Source organism: Macaca thibetana, chromosome 13 (assembly GCF_024542745.1).
Source record: "Macaca thibetana thibetana isolate TM-01 chromosome 13, ASM2454274v1, whole genome shotgun sequence".
NCBI classification, from domain to species: domain Eukaryota; kingdom Metazoa; phylum Chordata; class Mammalia; order Primates; family Cercopithecidae; genus Macaca; species Macaca thibetana.
The window spans coordinates 78,639,480-78,663,523 of record NC_065590.1 but is presented as its reverse complement, the minus strand read 5'-3'; the positions used below and the strand labels follow the sequence as shown (position 1 = coordinate 78,663,523).

General features: G+C 50.1%; 1 protein-coding gene across 1 annotated transcript in view; it reads left to right on the top strand.

The window, feature by feature from the left end:
• Positions 1-24,044, top strand: part of PLB1 (phospholipase B1) — a 127,315-nt gene that overhangs the window by 66,306 nt on the left and 36,965 nt on the right. Inside the window, 17 exon segments of the mRNA XM_050754033.1 lie at positions 3,248-3,329; positions 7,239-7,343; positions 7,464-7,559; positions 7,795-7,866; positions 8,897-8,935; positions 9,461-9,521; positions 10,451-10,509; positions 11,794-11,867; positions 15,760-15,803; positions 16,416-16,524; positions 18,571-18,622; positions 19,012-19,092; positions 19,656-19,721; positions 20,560-20,660; positions 21,675-21,756; positions 22,336-22,440; positions 23,514-23,609. Of these exon segments, the coding sequence (XP_050609990.1) occupies positions 3,248-3,329; positions 7,239-7,343; positions 7,464-7,559; positions 7,795-7,866; positions 8,897-8,935; positions 9,461-9,521; positions 10,451-10,509; positions 11,794-11,867; positions 15,760-15,803; positions 16,416-16,524; positions 18,571-18,622; positions 19,012-19,092; positions 19,656-19,721; positions 20,560-20,660; positions 21,675-21,756; positions 22,336-22,440; positions 23,514-23,609 (1,324 nt within the window).

The following is a 24,044-nucleotide window of genomic DNA, read 5'->3' as shown; positions in this document are numbered from 1 at the left end:
CCCGGGCGACAGAGCCAGACTCCGTCTCAAAAAAAAAAAAAAAAAAAGAAAACCCAAGGGCCGAAGTGTGAAAGGGCTGTGACCACCCCATCTTCTAACCTGGAAAGGCCTAAGGGGAGGATATCCCAGGATTTTTCCACCCTGGTATAGGCCTCAGCCCACCTCAGGGTGTGCATGGGGAACTACCCTTGCACCCTGCCTCTGTTGCCATGGCAGCCACAAGGCACCCTCCAGGCCTCCAAGAGGGAAGAGTAAACGCTAGGAATGGAGTCAAGCTGTGTGGGCGAGGCCTGGGGACCGCCCAGGCCACTGCTGGTACCTGCTTCCAAGTGTGTCCAGAGCTGACCTGTCCCCTCCTAGAGGCCCATCTCTAGGACAGGGGTGCCTCTGGTTGGTATGGGTGTTCCATGTAAAGCATTCACAGATACAGGGCCACTGTCACTAGCCAGAGAAGGAGGTCAAACCAGAATCAGCAGGGTCCAGAGGATAGAGTCCTCCCCAGAGAGTAGAAAGCACTGGTCCTGAGAAGCTGCCTGAGAGGACGTCCTCACCCCTCAGCCTCCAGAGCCAGACACAGCTGGCTTCCCCATCTAATACAGGCTGAGCATCCCTCATCTGAAAATCTGGAATCTGAAATGCTGCAAAATCCAAAACTTTTTTTTTTTTTTTGAAACAAGGTCTCACTCTGTCACCCAGGCTGGAGTACAGTGGTGCGATCTCAGCCCACTGCAGCCTCCACCTCCCAGGTTCAAGCAATTCTCCCACCTCAGCCTCCTGAGTAGCTGGGATTACAGGTGTACCACCACGCCCAGCTAATTTTTGTATTTTTAGTAGAGACGGGGTTTTACCATGTTGGCCAAGCTGGTCCCAAACTCCTGATCTCAGGTGATCCACCCTCCTCGGCCTCCCAGAGTGCTGGGATTACAGGCATGAGCCACCACGCCTGACCCAAAATCTAAAACTTTTAAAATGCTAACATGACACCACAAGGGGAAAATTCCACACCTGACCTCGTGTGACAGGTTGTAGTCAAAACACAGGTGCACAGCACGCAGTTTACTCAGCAGCCCCGAAAAGCCCCCTTCAGCTGGATGCACTATCTTTTCTGGGCATGCCCAGATCCTGTGGCTCAAGCATGCCCACAAAGGGTAGCAAAATGGCACATGTGCAGGCTGGATACTCCAACAGCAGGTTCTCCACGAGGGCTCATGTGGGGCTAAGACCTGCGTGCATTACGCACCTAGTTTTTGCTTATTCTCTGTGTTGTAAAGATGTGGCTGAAAACGATAGCCATAGGGTAATGCAAATATTCCAAAATCCAAAAAAAAAAAAAAAAAAAAAATTCTGAAATGCTTCTGGCTTAAAGCATTTCAGATAAGGGAGACCCAGCCTGTATCACACATCTCCAGGACGGTCAGGAATAAGACGTTTCTCTAAGTGAAGCATGAACGTTTCCCACAGCCTTCCTTCCTGCAAGTTCTCCTCTGGACTGTTAGCCGAGGTCACTGAGGCTGTGCTCCCCTACCCTGCCCCCCCGCTGTGTTACTCAGTACAGGTCCCCATCCCAGCCCTGAGCACATCACATGGTAATTCTTCATATGCCTCTCTCCCCCACAGCCTGTGAACTCAGTCTGAGTCACTGCTAGCACGGTGTAGGGGCTCAGCTGCTGTTTGCTGGATGACTGAATAATTCACATGGGCCAGACTTGCTCTTGGAAGTTAAGGGGTACCTTTCCTGCTCCTCTGCAGATCCACGCCATGCCTCACCTGGGGGACCCAAACTGCACAGGTCCCCTGGAGAAGGCCTCACGGTGCTGTGAGCAGAGACAGGATGGCTGCTGGGTGACACGTGCCTATGAACACAGCTGGTGTCAGGCATGCTATTTCCAACTGCTGACTCATCCCCTGGCTCCCACTTTCTCCAGTCACTGGGCCAAACAGGGGATCGGTGTCTTCACTCCACTTCAGAGCAGCTTACCAGAAGGCCTCCTGCTACCCATCCCGGCAGGGTTTTTTAAACCTTTCAAACTAAAGGTTCAGAATAGGCATTTGCCAGGTCCATTCACAGATCTGAGATGGCCAAGTCACTGAATGTCAAGGTTGGATAGACTCAGGTCACCTTCTCCTGCCACCTCTGCAGTGCCCTGCACTCCCTGCCTCTCCACTGTTTCATTGGGTGGCTGTGCTTTCCTCTGCAGTGCTGAGTCTACAGGGAGCCATCCCTGCTGTTATCACCTCATCCCCCTGGACCAAAAGCCCAGATGTGCCAGATAGCTGGCCAGGTCAGAGATGCAGACTGGATGGAAGCAGTTTAATATAGAGATTTAATATAGAGATTAAGAGCTCAGGTTCAGAGCCAGGCAGACTTGAGTTCAAATCCTAGCTCCCACACTCAGCACCCATGCAACCTTGAGAAAGTTACTCAACCACTCTGAGCCTTGGTTTCCTCATCTCTAAAACAGGGATAATGAGAATACCACTTCTAGAATGGCTGGGAGGACTAAACAAGTTAATAACCATAAAGTTATTATTGCAGTGCTTCGTATACCTTTCAATGTTAATTATTCAATAATAATTACTAAAATACATTCAAATCAATGTATCTCAGCAATTATTATTGTTGTCACTGAAGCATGCCTCATCCACACAGCACTTTCCTCAGACAGCCCCAAGGTGAGTTGGCTCCATAAAAGTCACTCCTACAGATAGCAGAAGAAGTCTATTTCATTTTCAAGAGCAAATCCAGGTCTAGGAATTTTTCTTTTTTCTTTTTTTTCTTTCAAGAGAGAGTCTTGCTCTGTTGCCCAGGCTGGAGTGCAGTGGCACAATCTCGGCTCACTGTAACCTCCGCCTCCCAGGTTCAAGCGATTCTCATGCCTCAGCCTGCTGAGTAGCTGGGACCACAGGCATGCAGCACCATGCCCGGCTAATATTTTGTATTTTTAGTAGAGACGGGGTTTCGCCATGTCAGCCAGCCTGGTCTCGAACTCCTGACCTCAAGGGATCTGCCCACCTCGCCCACCAAAGTGCTGGGATTATAGGCGTGAGCCACCACTCCTGGCCTGGAAATTTTCTTTAGCTTCGTTTGGTGTGGTCAGCAGGTCAGCCAGCCAGGCTCCTCATTAGCACAGATTTCTGAACTCCAAGTTAAAAGAAATATATTGAGTCTCAAGCCAACGTTTCTGCATCCCTTATTCAGGATGGTGATCTTGATGCAGTGAGGGTTTCTCTTTGGTTTGGTCTGCAGGTCTCTGTGTCCCTGTGTCCTGAAGTTTGATGATAACTCAACAGAACTTGCCACCCTCATCGAATTCAACAAGAAGTTTCAGGTAAGCCGGGAAGGGTTCTAAGACTTCCCAGAACTGCTGTGTGATTTGATTCCTCTGTCTAGAGAACAAGTCAATGCTTCAGTAATTTTAACCCTGTGTGGGCGATGACCACTGACTAGTTTGCTGATTTTAAAACACCCTGAGACACAGCGGGGGCTGCTATTTGGTTTGTTTGAATTGCACCACAGAACCAAGTCCCTGAACACGAGCCACTGAATCTCAGTTCCTGGTCGTTACATGAAACGAACATTTCCACTTGTCCATGGCAAACATGGATCATGGAAAGAAGTTTCAGAGTGGATCTATCCAGATCCGAACCTCGACTCTGCTCACTGGTTGTGAAACGTTAGACACTTGGGCAATGAAACTTCTCTGAACTTCCAGCTCCTGGGTGGGAAACGGAGGCTGAAAGACTTCCCTGCCTTGAGGGTCTCCAGGGTTCAGTGAGATAAAGTGCATTCCCTCTGCCCTCCGCTCCGATAGAATGGATGTTCTTGGGGAGCACAAGGAGAAAGAAAGTCAGGAGATCATCTCCATATTGTGAGTTGTTCGTTTTAGTCCTTTCTCTAGCACATCTTTGACCAGAACAACTGACTCCCTTAACGATCGAGTTTCTCCCCAACAAAAAATTTATCCAGTCACTCAAAGAGGACAATAGTAGGCCTTTCTTCTAGACTAGGCTGCAAACAGCTGCCAGAGTGGATCCATCCTTCCAGGAGTCCATGGACTCCTTGGGGACAGCACCATTTCCCTGCAGACCATTTTGGGGGCAGCTATACCTGCCAGGTGTATCAGGGCTCAGGGAAATGAACCTGTATGTATTATCCTTTGTGCCTACTACCTAGCACTCGGGATGACTCCCCAGCTGGACTTCCTTTATTTTATTTTGTTTTATTATTTATTTATTTATTTATTTATTTATAATGAGACAGGGTCTCACTTGGTCACCCAGTCTGGAGTGCAGTGGCACAATCTTGGCTCACTGCAGCCTTGACCTCCAAGCCTCAAGTGATCCTCCCGCCTCAGTCCTCCAAGTAGCTGGGACTACAGGTGTGTGCCACCACACCCAGCTACTTTTTGTATTTTTAGTAGAGATTGGGTTTCACTATGTTGCCCAGGCTGGTCTTGGACTCCTGCACACAAGCAATCCACCTGCCTCAGCCTCCCAAAGTGCTGGGATTGCAGGCATGAGCCACCGTGCCAAGCCATACTTTCTTCTACTGTGAGCAGGCACCTGGGACTCTGGGGAGGAAGTCCCTGGCCCACATCAGAAGAGGGAAAACAGCTGAGGTTATGGCCATGAGAGCAACCCTGTTTCAATTGGGGTTATTGGGTGCATGCAACTAAAGTTCATGCAGTTTCTGGCTAATTTAAGCAGATTCAATATTTACACAGAATCTCTGACAGAGCTAGAGAGCTAGGGTCAGGAGCTAAGCCATCAGGAATCATGGAATCCTGGAATTCTAGGGGCCAAGCCATAAGGATCAAAATCAGGGCTGGATGCGGTGATTCATGCCTATAATCCCAGCACTTTGGGAGACGGAGGCGGGTCGATCACTTGAGGTTAGGAGTTCAAGACCAGCCTGGCCAACATAGTGAAACCCTGCAAAAAACACCAAAATTAGCTGGACGTGGTGGCACATGCCTGTAGTCTCAGCTACTTGGGAGGCTGAGGTGGGAGGATCACTTGAGCCCAGGAGGCGGAGGTTGCAGTGAGCCGAGATTGCACCATTGCACTCCAACCTGGGTGACACAGTGAGACTGTTTCAAAAAAAAAAAAAAAGGAATCAAAATCAGGGCCGGGCACGGTGGCTCATGCCTATAATCCCATCACTTTGGGAGGCCGAGGTGGGCGGATCACGAGGTCAGGAGATAGAGACCATCCTGGCTAACACGGTGAAACCCCATCTCTACTAAAATTACAAAAAATTAGCCGGGTGTGGTGGCGGGCGCCTGTAGTCCCAGCTACTTGGGAGGCTGAGGCAGGAGAATGGTGTGAACCTGGACAGAGCAAGACTCTGTCTCAAAAAAAAAAAAAAAAAAGAATCAGGCCACAGACCTGGTCCAGGGAAGACATCACAGACTCCACTGTCACTGCTGCTTCTAGGAACTGGATGCAGCTGCCACCGTCAGCAGAATGGATGTTTTGCCATCCCTGACACAGGCAATGATTGGTGAAGTCTCAGTCACGTACCCACGCCCTGGCTGCACGAGGGGTTGGGAAAGCAGGCATTCTCATCTTTTTTAGCTTCCACAGTGGGAGGCAGGCTGCTCTTTATGCAGTGGGGTCTTCAAACTTGGAAGTGGGTTCAGATGCTGAGCAGCCGAAAAGCAGGAGAAAGATTTGCCAACATCGCGCTGCTGGCCTCTGCAGACAGGCCAGCTGTTCCCAGGCTGATCCTGGTTGCCACTGAGGCCCTGGTCTAGTGTTTTGGAGATGCCCACGTGTCAGCCGTGTGTGGCCATCACGCCCTCTCTCAGAATCATCTCACACCCTACTTCCCACAATAGCTGCGGCTCTCATCACTCTCCCTGGAGATGATCATTCCTATTAATAACCACAGTCACTCACTTGCCACTTGCCATGTGCCAGGGACTCTCCACACTATTTCTTTCCACTGCCAAAAGGCGTGTGGTTCCACCGTGAGCCCATCTGGCTATCCCCAGAGTAACCAGTAGCATCGGAAAGGACTTCAGAGATGGCCCAGGACTCAGCCAGCATCCTCCATTTACAAGGGGAAGCAAAGAAAAGGGAAGCAGCGGGCTGGAAGTCACCCTGCTAGTTCGCAGCACCTCACTTCCTTCCCCTGTTCTGAGAGATGACCTTCTCTCCTTCCCTCGTGCCTTACTCAAGGCAGACACTGGCTTGGGAGGTCAGACATGAGACATTCCTGGCCTAGGAATTGACCCTGGGAAAAGACAGTGTGTGGTATTTTCTGAAGTGACACCATTCACATTCCCAGGTATGTAACCCTGACTTCCCTCTCCAGCCAGAGTAATCCCGAGGTGGCAGAAACCCTGGTTAGCAGTGGAACGGCTGAGTCAGGCTAGAGTGGGAGCCGGAACTGGGGTAACAGGTTTTCCTAGAAGTGACCCCAAGCAGAAGCTGTGAGGACTACACAGATCTGAGAGCCTCAAAGAAGCGCACACACACCATGCACAGGCAGTATAAATATACATTAAATTTGGATTCACCTTTGATTTTTCTGAACAAATGTAGGACAGAAATAAATTCTTAGGATTATTCAGAATGTCATTTAACCAAAAACCACCCCTCAAGTCCTTAATCAGAATAGCTTTAAAAGGAGTCAAGCTGGCCAGGCACGGTGGCTCACACCTGTAATCCCAGCACTTTGGGAGGCCAAGGCGGGCGGATCACGAGGTCAGGAGTTTGAGTCCAGCCTGGCCAACATAGTGAAACCTCGTCTCTATTAAAAATACAAAAAGTTAGCCGGGCGTGGTGGCTGGCACTGTAATCCCAGCTACTCCGGAGGCTGAGGGGAATCACTTGAAGCCGGGAAGTGGAGGTTGCAGTGAGCCGAGAGGGCGCCATTTCACTCCAGCCTGGGCGACAGAGTGAGACTCTGTCTCAAATAAATAAATAAATAAATAAATAAATAAATAAATAAATAAATAAAGTCCAGCTGATAGACTTTTCTTACCTTTCCCTTTTCACAGACTGGCTCAAATATATGCAGTCACAGCAGAGTTTGGGGCCAGGGGCTGAGATAAAGGCTGATCTAAAATGTAAATGATCTAAAATGTAAAATCTCAGTTGAGATTTTGCGGCAGGTTGATTTCACTCAGCAGTCAGATTCTGTTTAATTCTGTGTTGGAGAAAGAGATCGATCAAGGACCGAGCAGATGCAGAGAGGACCGCCTGACCTCTGTCCCCTTTTCCTCCTGCAGGAGAAGACCCACCAACTGATTGACAGTGGGCGATATGACACAAGGGAAGATTTTACGGTGGTCGTGCAGCCGTTCTTTGAAAACGTGGACTTGCCAAAGACCTCGGTAAAGAAAGCAAGCATCGTGGATAAAGAGAATCCACAGATAGTGTGTGGCTGTTTCTGAGTGTCATTTACATGATCCAGCGTGTCTATAACTGCTTCTCTTTTTCTGCCCGGTGACCAGGAAGGATTGCCTGACAACTCTTTCTTTGCGCCTGACTGTTTCCACTTCAGCAGCAAGTCTCACTCTCGTGCAGCCAGCGCCCTCTGGAACAATATGGTAAGGTGGCTGCAGTAGGAAAATGCATCCTCCCTCTGGTAAGAAAAAGACTCCACAAAGCCTTTGGAGGACCTTGGAGGCCCATCGTGCAGGCCGTGTGATTCTGTGCACAGCAATGATAAACAAACCCCATCTCCTTCGTCCCTCCCTGCCTCCCGCGCCCCTGACCTGCGTCCTGAGCTTTCCATTCTGACCGCCTCTTCCTCACTCCCCATCTCCCTGCCTCTTTGTTTAGCTGGAGCCTGTTGGCCAGAAGACGACACGTCATAAGTTTGAAAACGAGATCAATATCACATGTCCGAACCAGGTAGAATGGAAAGCACGTCCTTCCAGGCTCCGGCTCCATTGGGCTTCTTGGTTCATTTCATCCTAGGCCCTCACCCTCACCCCGGCTCTGCCTGCCCACCCACCCCAAACGCCCCATCTGGTTGTGCTGAGAGGGATGACCACCCCCAGTGACCCAGAGGCCTGGGAGCGCTTGGTCTCTGCATGGCTGGGAGCCCTCACACATGTCTAGGCTGGAGACAAATCTTTGAGGCAGGCAAGATGAGCATGGCAGCCACATCTACCTGTCATTCTGAAAGCTGAGGGCAGCGGAGAACTTCAAGGGCAGATGGGGCAGAAGGATCCCTTGTCTTCATATAGCCCCCTGCCTCCATGACAATATGGGTAGAGCGAGGAACCAAGATCTAGATCTCTAATTGGGTGGGGGTAGGGGAGTAAATTGGAAGCTGGAGCTAGGGAAGGAAAAGCAGGACAAGCCCCCCATTTTTACTCGCAAGTTCTCAGAAAGATTCTTGGAGCTCTGCAGCAGCTGCCCTCACCCCCAAGAATCCCTCTGTATACCCAGAGGGCTCCTAGGCTGACACTGGGAACCAGTGCACAGGGCTTATGTGAGGCAGGACCAAAATCATCTGACTTTTCTTACCTGGGCAGGAAGGGGCCGTAGTCACTGCAGGGTGGGGTAGGCATGGAGTGGCAAGGGAGCCCGGGGAGTGGAGACAAGGGCTTTTTCCAGCAGAAAGAGGTGCATGGTTGCAAGAGGGGAGGGTGGAGAAAGGGAGGCAGCACAGCCATCCTCAGCCAACCGCGCAGGAAGTGGAAGGAAGACAGGCGCGTTCCCGTGAAGCATGAATTGATGCTCATTCTTTGTGCTGGGTTCAGGTTGCAGAGATGGCCCCCTGCATCTTGGGAGGGAGTCAGCCTGGTAGAGGCCGGGCTTGGGACACAGGGCAGGGAGGCTGCAGCTATTTGTGCCAGGCCGACACTTATTGAGTGCTGGCAAGCAGAGAAGCGAGCAGAATTTGCTGCCGTTGCTCATCCCCGTCTCCTCACAGGTCCAGCCGTTTCTGAGGACCTACAAGAACAGCGTGCAGGTACCTGCCTCTTGCCTCCCCTTAACTCACCAGGCAATGGGATGGGCAACCCCTGGGCTGGGTCAGGCCCAACAGAACAGGGTGGGAAAGTGGGCAAGAATTCTAGATGGGCATAAAGGCCACACCTGACCTTCAGATGGGGTAGTGGGCAGCGTAAATGCTGTGGATAACAGCTGGAAGGCCTCCAGCCAACCCAGTCCCAGCTTCAGTGAGACGTAAGTGAAGAGAAATCCCCTCCTTGTAGAGCTGGTGCAGGAGCAGTAGCTGCTGTGGGGTGGGGTCATTTGTAGCTGCCTTGATTCTTGCATTGGACGGTGGAAGGGTCTGAACTAGATGAGTGGACCTCGACCTGTGGCCGATACTCAAAATCACCTAGGGTGCCTTTTTCAAAAGCCCTTTTGAGGCCCCTCCCCGGGAGTAGGACCCAGGAATCTGTATTTTTCAAAGCTCTTGGGATACATCTGATAGCCAGTTTTTCTGGTCCCTTTCAACCCTGAGATTCTGGGATTTGTTCTGTGCCCTTAGGGTCATGGGACCTGGCTGCCATGCAGGGACAGAGCCCCTTCTGCCTCGCCCCCTAACTCAGGTAAGTCCCCTATGTCACAGCAGGACCCAGGGCCCCTCCACAGGGGCTTCTATGCCAGTGAGTCATCTGAACTGACTTTCACACTCACTAAACGGCAGAGCGATGGCCAGTGCTTGCTGTCTGCCCAGGTGGTCATCTGGGACGAGTCCCTGTTTTGTACCACTCTGGCTGGTGGTGACACCATGCCCAGCAGGCACCAAGGCACCTAGGACCAGGAGCTGTCTCCTGCTCACCTGCACCTCTTAGAGGGAGCACAAGCAGAGGAGCCCAGTGAGCACACCCTTGGTGCCTCAGCACAGAGGTGGGCCCAAGTCCCAAGAGGAAGGTGGCTCTGTGGCCCCAGGCTCTGCAATCACTGCTGCCTGCAGTAGGGCCTGGAAGATTCCCTGGGCTCTTCAGAAGAGATGTGGGGGCAGAGAAAGGCCCAACATGACTATTCTCAGACTCTCGGTGGAAATTCAGAACCCACCTCCAAACGGGCTGCACGTCAGGTCCTGCACCTCGTCATGTGTGGTTTGATGCCCGTCTAGTTGTGCACTCAGGCCATGACTGGCATCTCCCATGACCACTGGCACTAAAATGGGCTCCTACTCTGCCCTGACCTCCCTCCCACCTTTCTCTTCTTTCTTCCCTCCTTCCTTTTCCCTTTGCCTCTCCTCCCTTTCCCCAGTTTTCTTCTTCTCCCTCCTTCTCCCTCTCTGCACCTCTCTTTCCCTCTCTGCACCTTGCACACAAGGTCCAGGATCAGTTGTGTCTTATGGGAAAACTGTCCTCACATAACTTTGCCTCCATGGCACTCTGCACGCCCAGCCCAGCATGGCCCTGTGCTCGTGCAGATTGTGTTTCGGATCTTGCTTGAAGCCAGAGGCACTAGAGTCTGACTGCAGCTTCCCTCCTACAGCCCTAAGTGTGTCCGCTTGTCTTTCCAGTGCATGCTCTGAGACCTGCAGACATCCAAGTTGTGGCTGCTCTGGGGGATTCTCTGACCGTAAGGACTCTTGGGCCCTGGGTGGTTTGGGAATAACTAGGTCAGCTCCAGATCCCAGTCCCCTTAACTTAAGGGCCTGCATGCCTGTCCTCTGCCTTGTCTTGCCCCTCTACCTGGCTCTGTCAATCCAAGAGCGTGCCAATGATTCGATTTGCGGCCGCTTTCTCAAACAGATAAAAGATGCAGAGGACATCTTTTTCCAGAGTGAACTGAATTGTCTCAGAGGGCAGAGATTTTGAACACCCAATAACACTTTTTTTAATATATGTAAAAATATGTCATTTTGACTCAAAATTCTCCTAAACCTCCCTGTGCGGGTGCTCTTTTTCCTTTGGATTACGCTTTATAATCAGCTGAGACCCTCACATCTGTTTCTTCTTTGCATCTGCACGGAAAGCAGCAAGGACTCCTTAGTTGTGGATAAAGCTCTGCTCCTAACTTCCAAGAAATGAGGCTATTTTACTATCCCAGATCATCACTTTCCAGCAGCATGTCCAAAGCCTTGAGGATACCTTACAGAATGCCCCAGAGGGAAAGAGAAGAAACGTGAGACTTAGGAGAAATCTGTCCACTGCAGTCCCTTAAGCCAATGAGCTCTCTCTTCATGCTCATAAAGAACTTAGGGGCGGCCGGGCGCAGTGGCTCACGCCTGTAATCCCAGCACTTTGGGAGGCCGAGGTGGGTGGATCAAGAGGTCAGGAGATCGAGACCATCCTGGCTAACACAATGAAACCCCCATCTCTACTAAAAACACAAAAAATTAGCCGGGCGTGGTGGTGGGCGCCTGTAGTCCCAGCTACTCTGGAGGCTGAGGCAGGAGAATGGCGTGAACCCGGGAGGCGGAGCTTGCAGTGAGCCGAGATTGCGCCACTGCACTCCAGCCTGGGTGACAGAGCAAGACTCCGTCTCAAAAAACAAAAACCAACCAATAAAAAGAACGTACGGGCATAACGCTGGGAACGATATTAACACTCTCACGTTTGTAAAGCACTTGAGAGTTTTCAAAGCAGTTTTTACAACTGTAATCCAATTTGATCCCCAAAACACTCCCTGTGAGATGAGCAGGGTATGTCCTCAGCTCAGCAAGGAGGCAGCTGAGGGTTGGAGAAGGCACACAGCTGGAGAGGGAGGATGGCAGACTTAGAGCCGGGGGCTCCTGGTCCCATGTCTGCTCCTGCCACCACGAGTGCATTGGGAACCCTCTCTTTGGAAGCCCTGCACATTCATGGCCTCCCTGTTCTCTGACTTGCTAATTTTCCTGTGGACTCTGGTATATTTTCAAAGGCTGGCAATGGAATTGGCTCCAAACCAGACGACCTCCCTGATGTCACCACACAGTATCGGGGACTGTCATACAGGTAATGTTAACCTTTGGCCTCTCCTGGGGCTCCCCCCACAGCAGAGATTGGGTGTGGCTTTGTCTCCTGTAAATATGTAAATCCCAGAGGTCGAAGACTTGGTCTGGAAGGGGCTTTCAGAAAGAAAAAGCTATATATTTCTGCAAAATGTGAACATTTGGTGAGTGGAGAGGATATTTTACTGTTGATAATCTTTTTTTTTTTTTTTTTTTTTGATTGTGCAGAGAAAGTAAACCAGGGTTCTTATCAGACTCCTGGGTCAGCAAATCCAACAGGAAATGCACCAGAAAAGCACCAAATCCCTGAATCTTCACCTCCCTGCTTGCATGTATACGTGTACACGTGGTGTTCCTGCGTCTTTCTTTACTGTCTTTGTGTGTTTATTCATGTTGTCTTGTAGTTACACGACTGCCTTTACATATATATACACATCTACACAGGAAACCTCTGAAACCCACTGCACACTTCCAGAGGGCGTGAGCAAGACACAATCACTGTCAGCCATATCTTGAAAGATTAGCAATTCGACAAGAAGAAAGGGTGAGAAAGGGCATCCCGAACACAGAAGTGGAGAACCTCAGGGTGTGTCAGGCGAGCGGTTGCGTGTAGATATTCTCAAGTTTCTTTCTTTCCTAATAAAGTTCTCGTTCCTGTAGGCTTCAAAGGGGCGAGTAGCTCAGAATTTACCTGGGAAAACAACTAGAACTTAGCTGGCCACAAGGGGGCAGCGTGCTCTTGAGTGGCGGAGCCGGGAGAACACCTTTGCTGCCGCCTCCCTTTTCTTCTGAGTCAATTTGCTTCCTGGGGAAGTGACAGAGAGCAGGGAGGGGGTGATCAGGACTGTGACGGTTCTCTGGCCAGACCTGACCAGAGTCCCAGAGAGGATGGGTTTCCAGGGCGGGAGGGAGGCGCCATCACTTAGCCTGCACCACCCGCAATGAGGACTTAGCTTGAGGATATCAACCCCTCAAGAACAGAGGTCAGTGCCTTCCTGCGCCAAGGTCTCTGTGTTTCCACAAGTCCTTGGTCAGGTACCTGGTCCTAACAGGCTGCCACGGAACAAATCAGAGCCTCACTGACTCACCACTCTGCTCCTAATGAGGCTACGAGAGAAAAAAAAAATAGAGGAGAGAAAGCAGAGCTTATTACAATCAAGAAAGAGCATGAGGTTGTGGCAGGCTGCCCTTGGTCTCAGCTAAGAAGGCAATGACCTCATACGATAGCATGGGGAAAAAGAAAAATCAAGTAGACAAATCACATTGCAGGTGATAGATACGCGACGTGCACCTGGTGGGGCAACCTGGGTAAGTGAGGTGATGTGTCCAACTTTACAAACAGATCGACCGGCCGGGCTCGTGCGATTCACATATGAACCAGCAATCCTCTACTAAAAGTTTCTCTCTGCAGCAATGGGAAAATTCAGCCATTGCTCTGTTTCTTCCTGCAAGTGAAGTCCATTACAGCCTAATGTCTCAGTCTTCTAGTTCTAGCTCTAAGGCCTCAGGTTCAATGGCTGCTGTCCCTTTAAACCTTCATTTGTCCTAAATATTTCAAATAGCTTCCCCCAAATGCACGTGTGTTAAAGATGGAAGCTCTAGGTCAGGGTCTAAGACACAACTTGACACTTGATAGAATACGTAGACTACTGTGTCTCAAAGTGTGTTCCATGGAACATTAACTCCAGACTTGTTCCTGGAGAAGAGAAAATCCTTCGTATTTGAGGGGGAAACATTACTATAGCCTTCCTCTGGGGAATTCATGTGTGTATTAGCATATTAAAGGCTCTGATAAGGCCGGCAATGCAGAAATCTATTTAAGTTTTATCTGTTTAGCCCAATGTTTCCCTTAATTCTGGAACATTTTCTTTGTTCATAGCACCTTTTAACATCTCCTGAAAGTGTTCATGTAGTAGACTTATCTGAGAAAAGCAATTTTTGAGCCACTAAAGCTTCTAGATTGGAAAAACTAGGCAATTAATGATACTACATCAATTCAGAATGCAATTTGAGCCTCTTCCCCCTAGGAAACAAAGTGAAAAGACTGGATCTCATGGAGTTAGGGGAGAAGTAGACCCAGAATTCATGGGGGGTGGGTGGCTGTGAACAGGACCTGCAGAAGAGGCTTGGCTATGAATATTTCCAAGGCCCCTTGACCTGTGAGATTCTATAGTGAACGGTTCCAGCTTTGGCCAGCTTAACAGTGTGGCAGACCTAGAGGTCTTGAGAGCATTGCCTTTTCTTCCACTGAAATAAGTTTGCTTGTTTGGGATCATTCAAAGGACCAAAATAAAATTTACCCCAAAAAATGCCTTTGTTTTATTAACTAGGGGTTCAATCTCACATGACTGAAACTCCTTCAACAAATGTTATTGAGCATCTACTCTATTTTTCTGTACACGGTAGGTGACAACAGATGACCAGAGCCCAGCCGTTGAGCTCATAGTGTAACATAAATGATATTCATCTGAAGGGTCTAAGGTGGACTAGCTGTTTGATATGGGTCTATTTCCTTTCACGTTTCACACAGTTCTGATCAAAATGAGAGTTTGAATATTTTTGCGCTTTTGTGTTTATTTGTCACAATCCTTTTCTTCTCGAAGTTTTCACTTTAAAATGAAGTCAGGGAGAGATTTTCATAGACTGTTAGTCTTGATCAGCCACCATACTTGTTTTAAAACGAGGATACCTTTAAATAAGAAATTACAGTGGGAAGTACTTGATACATTTGTGTTTGCATGTCTATATCTTTATTGGAGGAAAAAAGGAGGCAGAATTAGAACACAGTGATTGGCGGAGGTATATAGACTTATAATTTCTTTTCAAATGTAAAATATTCTGATTGGGTGCCTTTAGTCCAGAGAAAGAAGGATCAGAAAGCAACAGCTTCATGCAGAGCTGGAAAAGAATCAGATGCGCAAACAAATGCCCATCCACTGAGCAAGTTAGGCTCAGACATCTAATGGAAAGGTGGGGAGCAAGAACTGAGTGAAGGAGAAGGGCAAGATTTATGGCATCTGCCTTCTCTCTACCACCTGAATTGCTTGCAGAGCCTCTGACTTAAGTCCTTGACCACTCTGGCATGCAACAGTCCACTTCATTCCAAGCATTCCATGAATGAAGAACAACTATGACTCATGGCCTGTCCCTTAGAAGTCTCTGCTGGTAGGCTGGAAGCTAAGGCCATGTTCTTAAAATCCATTGGCCTGGAATAACATGCTGGGATTCGAAAAAGAGACAAGAAAAAGAACAGTAAATACCATATATATGAACATCAGATTTTGTTAGAAGTGCTACGTCTGTGTGTCATACTCAATTTATTCATAAATGCATAAAAGGAAATAGGGTGTACCTTGAAGTTCGATTAAATGAAAATTAGATGGGGCATTGAAAGGTAGTGAGCGGCCACTCTTCTGAACCTTCCATTGGAATTTACCTGACTACTGGGCAGAGAAGAGCTTTATCTATTTTGCAAAGGCTTCCAGCTCAAGTTGGGTTTCAGTGACCTTTAGCAAGTTAACTCGTGTGCACCTTATTTTCTTACTGTGTAAAATGGACATAGTCACATCTACATCATTGGCTTGTTGGGAGATGTGAAATAACAAAATCTAGTGCATGTCTGGGCACGTAGTATATACTCAGCTAAGCATTCTCCCCCCGGATTTGGTAAGGAAACAGCTCTCTCATCTTCAAATCCTGGGTTCGGTAGGGAACCAATATATTAGGGAATTCAAAATTTTCTTAGAATTCCTCAAACACAAAGAGATGGGTCTGGCCCGTCTCAAAGGTGCTGATGGGCACTAAGAAGGGTGGGGGCTGCGCTTTTGTCAAGTTTCTAGATTGATTCAACCAATCTGTCTCTCCCTCTCATTCACTGGCTTGCTCACGCCCTACAGTTCCGGAGGGGACGGCTTCCTGGAGAATGTGACCACCTTACCTAGTAAGTAGCCATTCGGGGCTTGAATCGGTCTACTGTTCCATCTATCTGGCCCCTTGGTTTCCCGAGAGTGCCTCCCAGCTAAGGAACAAATGACATCGGCCTCATGGCCCACTATTTAAGTAGGAGACAGGAGGCTATGAAAAAGCAACCGAGGTGGGTAGAATAAACACTGGATTTAGAGCCTGAAGATCTGAGTTCAATCTCTGGCTCTCCAATGTGCTTGTCAGGTGACCTAGGACAAGTTACCCACTATTCTTAGCCTCGGGTTTTTCCAAGAGGCCCAGGAGGTGCTGAGACAAATTAGGTAGTGACCCTTCAATGCACTGTGAATTGTATTAAAAATGTATTTTTAATGTAATTTAATTGTATTAATACAATTTAATACAAGAGTGAGAGGCTCTTGCCACCCTGGCCCACATAGTCATCAGGTCATTTCAACTTAGGGTGGCTCCAGCTTATGTCCAGGACACACACTGCCTCCCTGCCTCTCCCCAGGAAGCATGAGGATGATAACACGGCCCACTTTGGGGTCCTAGGTCCCACGGTACCAGAGAAGCTATCCTGCTTTCTGTTCTGAGCCGTCTGCATTCTGTTCGCCCTCTCCTCTTCCAGATATCCTTCGGGAGTTTAACAGAAACCTCACAGGCTACGCCGTGGGCACGGGTGACGCCAGTGACATGAATGCATTCCTCAATCAAGCTGTTCCTGGAGCAAAGGCTGAGTACGGCATTTGGGGAGGGAGGGAGCCTGCAGGGTAGGGAGTGGAATGCGAATAGTACCCTTTAAGATCGTAGTGCTGGCCTCTACGTGCAAAGGGGCACTTAGCCACTTGTGAGGCTCAGGCCGCCCTCTTCCCTGCTGCCCTGTGACGAAGGTTGTAACAGGCTAGAGAGGCTGTGGCCTTGGAGAGATGTGATGCCCCTACAGGTTCAACTCCTGACCTTGCCTTCATGTGCAGCATGTTCTCATAACTGGACGAATCGACTAACCTTATCCAATGTTTACAACTCACCAAGGCACAACAGTGCTAGAGAGATCCACTCCCCCCAGAACCTCACAAGTGGCTGTTCCCCAAAAAGATCAGAGAGGGCCAACCAAATGGATGGGGCAAGCCTTCTGGCCCTAGAGGCATCTGGAATAATGAGTCATGTCCCCTCCTTAGCCCCATGATGGAGCTAACAAGAAATGCAATGGAGAAGCCCAGAGGCACCCAAAGAAGAGCATCCGCCAGCCTCCTGGGATGGTCTCCAAGGGGGCCCCTACCCTGCTCCTAGAGACCCCAGCAGCCCAGGTCTTCTTGCTCTGTGCAGCTCCTGGCTCAGCCATCTGAGCCTCTGTCACATGTCATCTTCTTGCTCAACCTTCTGGTTGAGGGGTGTGGCCCCCAGACCTACTCCCTCACCCTGGGAGGACTCTTGGTAATAGAAACAGCTGGGGACAGATGGTCCCACTGCCATGTCCTGGGAGTTCACCTTGCTATGGATCCATCCCACCCAGGTCTATAACAGGGCCCTGAACAAGTGGAAGTGGGGAGCTCAGGTGCCTGAAATCTATTCCTTCCACAAACTGTAATTTTTTTTTTTTTTTTTTTTGAGAGAGAGTCTCATTCCATCAGCCAGGCTGGAGTACAGTGGCACAATCTCTGCTCACTGTAACCTCCACCTTCCGGGAGTGATTCTCCTGCCTCAGCTTCCCCAGTAGCTGGGATTACAGCCTTCTACCATCACGGCCAGCTAATTTTTGTATTTTTAGTAGAGACAGGGTTTCACCATGTTGGCCAGGCTGGTCTCAAACTCCTGACCTCAAGTGATCCGCACACCTAGCTTCCCAAAGTACTTGGATTACAGGCATGAGCCACTGTACCCGGCCTACATTTTTTTTTTCCAAAGATGGGATTTCACTCTGTCACCTAGGCTGAGTGCCCTGGCATGATCTCAGTTCACTGCAACCTTCACTTCCCAGGCTCAAGCAATCATTCCACCTCAGCCTCCCTAGTAGCTGGGACTACAGGCATGTACCACTATACCTGGCTAAGTTTTTTGTAATGTTTGTAGAGACAGGGTTTTACCCTGTTGCCCAGGGTGGTCTCAACCTCCTGGGCTCAAGCAATCCTCCCACCTCAGCCTCCCAAAGTGCTGGGATTACAGGCATGAGCCACCAGGCCTGCCACCTTCCATAAATTATAAACCCAGTCATGTGTAGAGCACATGTGATCCCCTACCTCTTTCTGAAAGAAGCATTTAGATAAGTTTACAAAATATATATATATATGTACGAGAAAAATCACAGCCATTGGAGGAAATAAAGAAGTAACTGTGTCGATATGAACATTTTTATGGTTATTATGTTTGAGCATCAAACTTAGCTTCCTGGCAGCCAGAGTGAAAAGAAGAAGCATGCTAAAAGTTTCATAGGTCTAATTTTAGGATCTAAACTAGTCTTCCAAAAGAGATGAATGGTTTCTTCACATGGAATCCTAAAAACCCTTTTGCATGTGGAGTCCCAGAAAGGAGACCATGAGTAACCAATATAATTGGCAGTACCTTTGACTACGGCTGCAGGACAAACACATCATTGGCTTTTCAAATGATTATCTGTTGTAATAACTTTCCAGAAGAGGCAAGTCGCTCCTGGTCTCTGAGCCTCGGGATCTCTGCCAGCTCATGCAGTGGGGATGATACTGTAGAAGCCTCTGGTTCAGGCCCCCGAGGAGGAAAACTATGGGTACTATTCCTCCACAGAAGAATGGGTTTTCTCTCTTTCTTAGGGATCTTATGAGCCAAGTCCAAACTCTGATGCAGAAGATGAAAGATGACCATGTGAGTCAGATTTATGGTTATTTCTAAATATTAATTTTCTAACTCACTAAAGTTGTCTTCAAATGAAGTGGTCTGCCATGAAAAGCAGTGAGCCCCATATTATTAGAGACATTCAAGCAGTGGTTGGACAGCTCCCTGACAGGTCCTATGGAGGAGATTATGTCAGTGGGGAGAGCTTTGTTGCTGGGCACAGTGACACTGAAAATCCATCCTGATGCTAAGATTCTGTGGTCTATAAATAAACCTCTAAAATTCCTTCAGTTCAGAGATGCCAATTCCATTACTTCAAGTGGGCAAGGATGTTATAGAGAGTTGACTGGATTTCCTAGGGCAGGGATATTTTTGTTTCCTTGTTGGAAATTACCAAGCATTTTCCTCCTTCCATATAGAGAGTAAATTTCCATGAAGATTGGAAGGTCATCACAGTGCTGATTGGAGGCAGAGATTTATGTGACTACTGCACGGATTCGGTAATGGGGGCCAGGTCCAGGCCTACGTGTTGTTCCTAACTTTGCCCAGTAGGCATTGGAGATCTTCCCTGAGAACAGTTCCTAAAACCAATCCTAGGATTATCCAGCTACACCCATGTCTGCACATATACACATACAACACATACACACACACATACACACACTTCTCACCCCACCACCCTCCAAGTTCTTGGCACCATCTCCATGTCCTAGGTGATGAGGTAGCAGGTGGCAGATATATGGTATTTCTACTCCTCTCTCTTATAACTCCTGAGAATTCAGAAAGAGGAAACTGTAGCAAGCAATTGGTAGGAGAAGTCTCCACTTTCTACTCCTGAACCAAAGCTCTGGCTAAAGTTTCTAGTCTTCCCACTGGCCCATCTTTGACAACAGCAAGTAGTCAACTATTCATCTCAGATTTTGACGTGGTGAGCTGGCCACAGCTGGAGGCTAGAGGGGGAACAACTCCTTAGGGCTGGAGCCAGAAGGGAAGTTGAGAACTGCCTCCACTGCCCTCTCACCCTAATCAGTTTCTCCTCTTCCTCCTTCCTGTCTCTTTCTAGAATCTGTATTCTGCAGCCAACTTTGTTGACCATCTCCGCGATGCCTTGGATGTCCTACATAGAGAGGTGGGTAGGGGGCTCCCACAAGCTGATAACAGCTCAAGCATGGTGAGGGTGAAGGTGGATGGGGGGAAAGAATGGGAGAAGAACCCCCTTCTCTCAAGGAGACAGCCAGGGGCATGGGTTCCTTCTGTTTTCAGAACCCCAAGGAAAGCTTATTCTATATGGAATCAGCCCAGAAGGGTCTCAGGTCTGAGGAAGGGAAGGCTGTTCCCCCACCACTACCTGGGACACTCGGTGGAATTGTCTAATGTCTCCCCACTACTATCTGGGACATTTTTTTGGTGGTAGCAGCCAGGTGGGCCCCAGGCTGGGCACTGCATTCTGAGCCACAGGGTGGGTCGAGAGCAAGCCCCTGTCTGGTCCTGCACCCAGCAGCACATTCCCCCTCCACCACCACCATCCTCTGGCAAGGACAAGCTGCCCTGGCTGCCTGACACAGGGCACTCTGACCACCAGATGCTTCCCTGGTGGGCTGAGCCCGCGTGCCTACTCAGCAGAGTTAGGCCAGGTTGGGCTGGAGGGAACAGGTCGCCTATCTCACCGAAGGTCATTCTAATGTATCTGGGCTCACTACATGATGGCCAAACAGAGATGATCTCTTAGCCTTTATTGTCCCACTCCAGGAGGTGCCATTGCTGCTGCAGCCCCTTTGGGTGGCACCCATGGAGTTGTGTGATGTACGGCCTGTAAGACCCTAGGAGGTAGCCCTGTATAGACTCCTCAGAACTCAACTCCAGAAAGACCAAGCTGGATTGCTAAAGGAACCCATTCCTCAGGGCCCTGAGACAGCCCCAGGAAGAAGCCCCCGGAGCCCCCCTCTCATCCGCCGCTTTTCCGTTAGGTGCCTAGAGCCCTGGTCAACCTCGTGGACTTCTTGAACCCCAGTGTCATGCGGCAGGTGTTCCTGGGAAACCCGGACAAGTGCCCAGTGCAGCAGGCCAGGTAGGCAGGTCTTGACTGTCCCCACACTGGAGATGCCCTCACCTCCTGGTCTGGCCCGCAGGCAGTGGTGAAGCCTCAGGGTCTTTGTGACTTGGTCTATCCATGTGTCCAAGTCTGTAAAGGAGGATTCCTGCCAGAACGATCCCCTTCCGGAAGGCTGGAGCCATGTCTCCCCTGTTACCTAACCTCAAGGTGCCTGGCAGGAACTTCTGTGATACCAGGCAGCCACACAGGGGAGGGATCAAAGTTGGGACAGAGGCTGGTGTCTGAGAGACAGGATAGCCCAGACTGTGAACATGGGCAGTGGTTAGGGATGTAGACATGTGTGGTCAAACTGTAACAGAAAGCAAGGAAAAGGTACGAGCAACTCAGTTACCTTTAGGGGAAGAAGAGAATTAGGAGGGACACAGGGAGTTTCAAACTGGGAATGTTTTGTTTCTTAAACTGGACCATAAGTACATGGGTGTGTGTTTTATTGTTCTTTGTATCTTACACATCTATTTACTTAGCAAATCTTACAGAACTTCCTGTGTACCGGGCATTGTTTCAAGTGCTTTAGAAATCTCTCTTTTAAGTAGCTGTGATGGGTGTGAAAAGGGCACTTATGTGAATGAAGGAGAGGTCTAGGGCATAGCATCAGAGGCCCAAAAATACCAGCTCCAATACCAGAGGATGCATTTTCTTTTTAATTAAACACTAAATTTTCACTGCCCAAATTCATTCGCTCAGCTGAGTAATCGGTTGCAGGCCCAGCACCTGCAGTCCAACACCTGTGCTCTGTTGGTTTGAGAGGGTCCTCATTCCCACACCGGCTCCCTCCCTTGGGCTTCCTCCAGTGCCCCTGTGAGGCCTGAAGCCTGCCCCTGAGCATGTGCACCAGAGCTCAAGACTTCAGTGCTCCTAAACCAGGGTGGGAGGGAGCCTCTCCACCCCTCCCCTGAACCTGGGCAATCAGAACCAGCACCTGATGGAAGCCTGGGCTCTGGGGCCTCCTGCCTCCCCACCTTTGTGCAGCATTTTGTGTAACTGCGTTCTGACCCTGCGGGAGAACTCCCAAGAGCTGGCCAGGCTGGAGTCCTTCAGCCGAGCCTACCAGGTAAGACCAAGAAGGGGCCATCCTGCGTCCTCTCCCCCACGCTCACTCTAACACACAGCCCAGAGCCCCCAGGGAAGGAAGGGCTGGTCAGGGCTTGCGGGGAGACGGGGAGCACCCTGGTTCCCTTCCTCTGTCTCACGTCACTGTGGTGTCTCAGGCCCCCTGGTTGGAATCATCCCAGTAGGATCCAGGTGGGAAAGCCCCCATGGCCCAGCTGCCCCCAACTCCTGGGCCGGAGCCCTGGGTGCCTCATGAGACCCCCTTTCCCTCCCCCACACTCCCACTCCAAAGGCAGGAGCCGAGCCTCTGGCGGGTCTTCCCAGGTTTTTCTCCCTTTTGGGACTTCCTGCCTAGCCCTTCAGGGAGAGTAGTCTACTTACAATCAATACAAAAAGGTGACCCAACCTGTTTCCAAATTCTCGAAAGGGACTTGCCATCAGGTGCGTTTGTGTTCTCAAGGGAAAGGCTGAGTCGGCCCCTTCACCCAGGGAGATGGGCTGCCCATCACCCCTGCTCTTGCCTCACTGGGCCCCGGGCCCACCAGGGCCTGTGCTGAAGACCCTGTGCGTGTGTCCCCAGAGCAGCATGCGTGAGCTGGTGGAGTCAGGCCGCTATGACACACGGGAGGACTTTTCGGTGGTGCTGCAGCCCTTCTTCCAGAACGTCCAGCTCCCTGTCCTGGCGGTATGTCCCCTGCCCTCACCCATGGTGCTCTTTTAGAGGAAGAAATTCAAGGCAGAAATGCCAGTTGCTTCCATGAGCATGTGCATAAAACGGGAAAGACACAGCTTTCCAGGGGCTGTGCTGGCAGGTGCGGGCTCCCTGAATACCTGAGCCGTATCCGTATGTGTGAGGCTCCCATGACCCCTGTAACAGCCTCCACTGTGTTGAGCACCTACTAGTGCCAGGCACTGTGCTTTCCGTAAGTCAAATTGTCACATCTGTGTTTGGAAATGAGTGTGATCAACCGCATGGAACACAGGTGTAGAGATCATTTAGGAAATAAGGGACAGGGAGGCCGACACGAACACAGCCAGCTCCGGATGACTAGCTTTCTGCCACACACGTGGCCTCTCTCGTGCGCAGCACTGCGGTTACAAGGGAGCATTCTGGGGGTTCTCTGTCTCCACCCGGGCCATGCCCTTTGCCTGGCACTTCCACTCTGAACAGAAGAGATCTGTGAGTGGACCCGGTGAGGACTGAGGTCTGTTCCCCTGGGTTGCCACCCCAAGAGGCTCACCTAACTGGAGGGAAGTGGGAAGGAGAGCAGCTCTATGCCCCCCCAGCACCTCCAGACGAAAAGGCTGGTGTCAGGGGACCCAGCTACGCAGGCCTTCCCCAAGGCTTTGTTCCATTCTCCCCACCAGTACCACCAGGACCAGCAGACCAAAAGCTGGGAAGTCGCTTTTCCCATCTGGCTGGCCAGGACTCTCTGCAGGACCAGGATCTCACTCCTTCATCCATGGCATGGCCTCCGGCATTACATGAATGTGCCCCAAAATATGACACCTTTCTAATTAAACAAGGGGCACTTATAGGGTCAAAAAGGAAGGTTGGGGTTGGGGTCACCCGAAACTATTATTTGTGGGATCGCCCGCATCTCTCTCTTCAGGTGAGAGGGCCCTGTAGGGGCTGGTGACCTGGAGCACTCCCAGGGGAAGGAAGGTGTTGAGTGGTCAGTCCCAGGGGCCAGGCCCGCTGGTGGTGGCTCGCTCTGAAGCAATAGGATCTTGAGGGGGTATATTGGTCTCTTTCAGGATGGGCTCCCAGATACGTCCTTCTTCGCCCCAGACTGCATCCACCCAAGTCAGAAATTCCACTCCCAGCTCGCCAGAGCCCTTTGGGCCAATATGGTAAAATAAGTGGGGTGTCCCTTGTTCCCTGGGGTTCTAGTCTAGGGCAGAGCACCAGCCCCTACAGAATGGAGCCTTGCAAGTGAGGCTGAGGGGGCAGTGGCTGGCACATCTGTAGACGTCTATGCGGTTGGAAATGTGGAGTCCTTAAGAGCCTGCTCGGCCTGAGCTCGGCTGCACCCTCTCCTCAGAGCTTTGAACTCTGAGGAGGGACCTCTCTACAGAAACGCAAGCCAAAAACCCCACATTCATTCAACTTTCCCTGTGTGCCAGCCACCATGTCAGGCAGTTTAAGCCATGTTATCTCATTTACGGCTCTCCACATCCCTGCTAGAGAAGCATGACAAGTCCCCGAGGAAGCTACTCCCAGAGAAGCAAAGCAACTGGCCCAAAACCCCACGGCTGGCAACTGGCAGAGCCAGAAGCGGGAGCCAA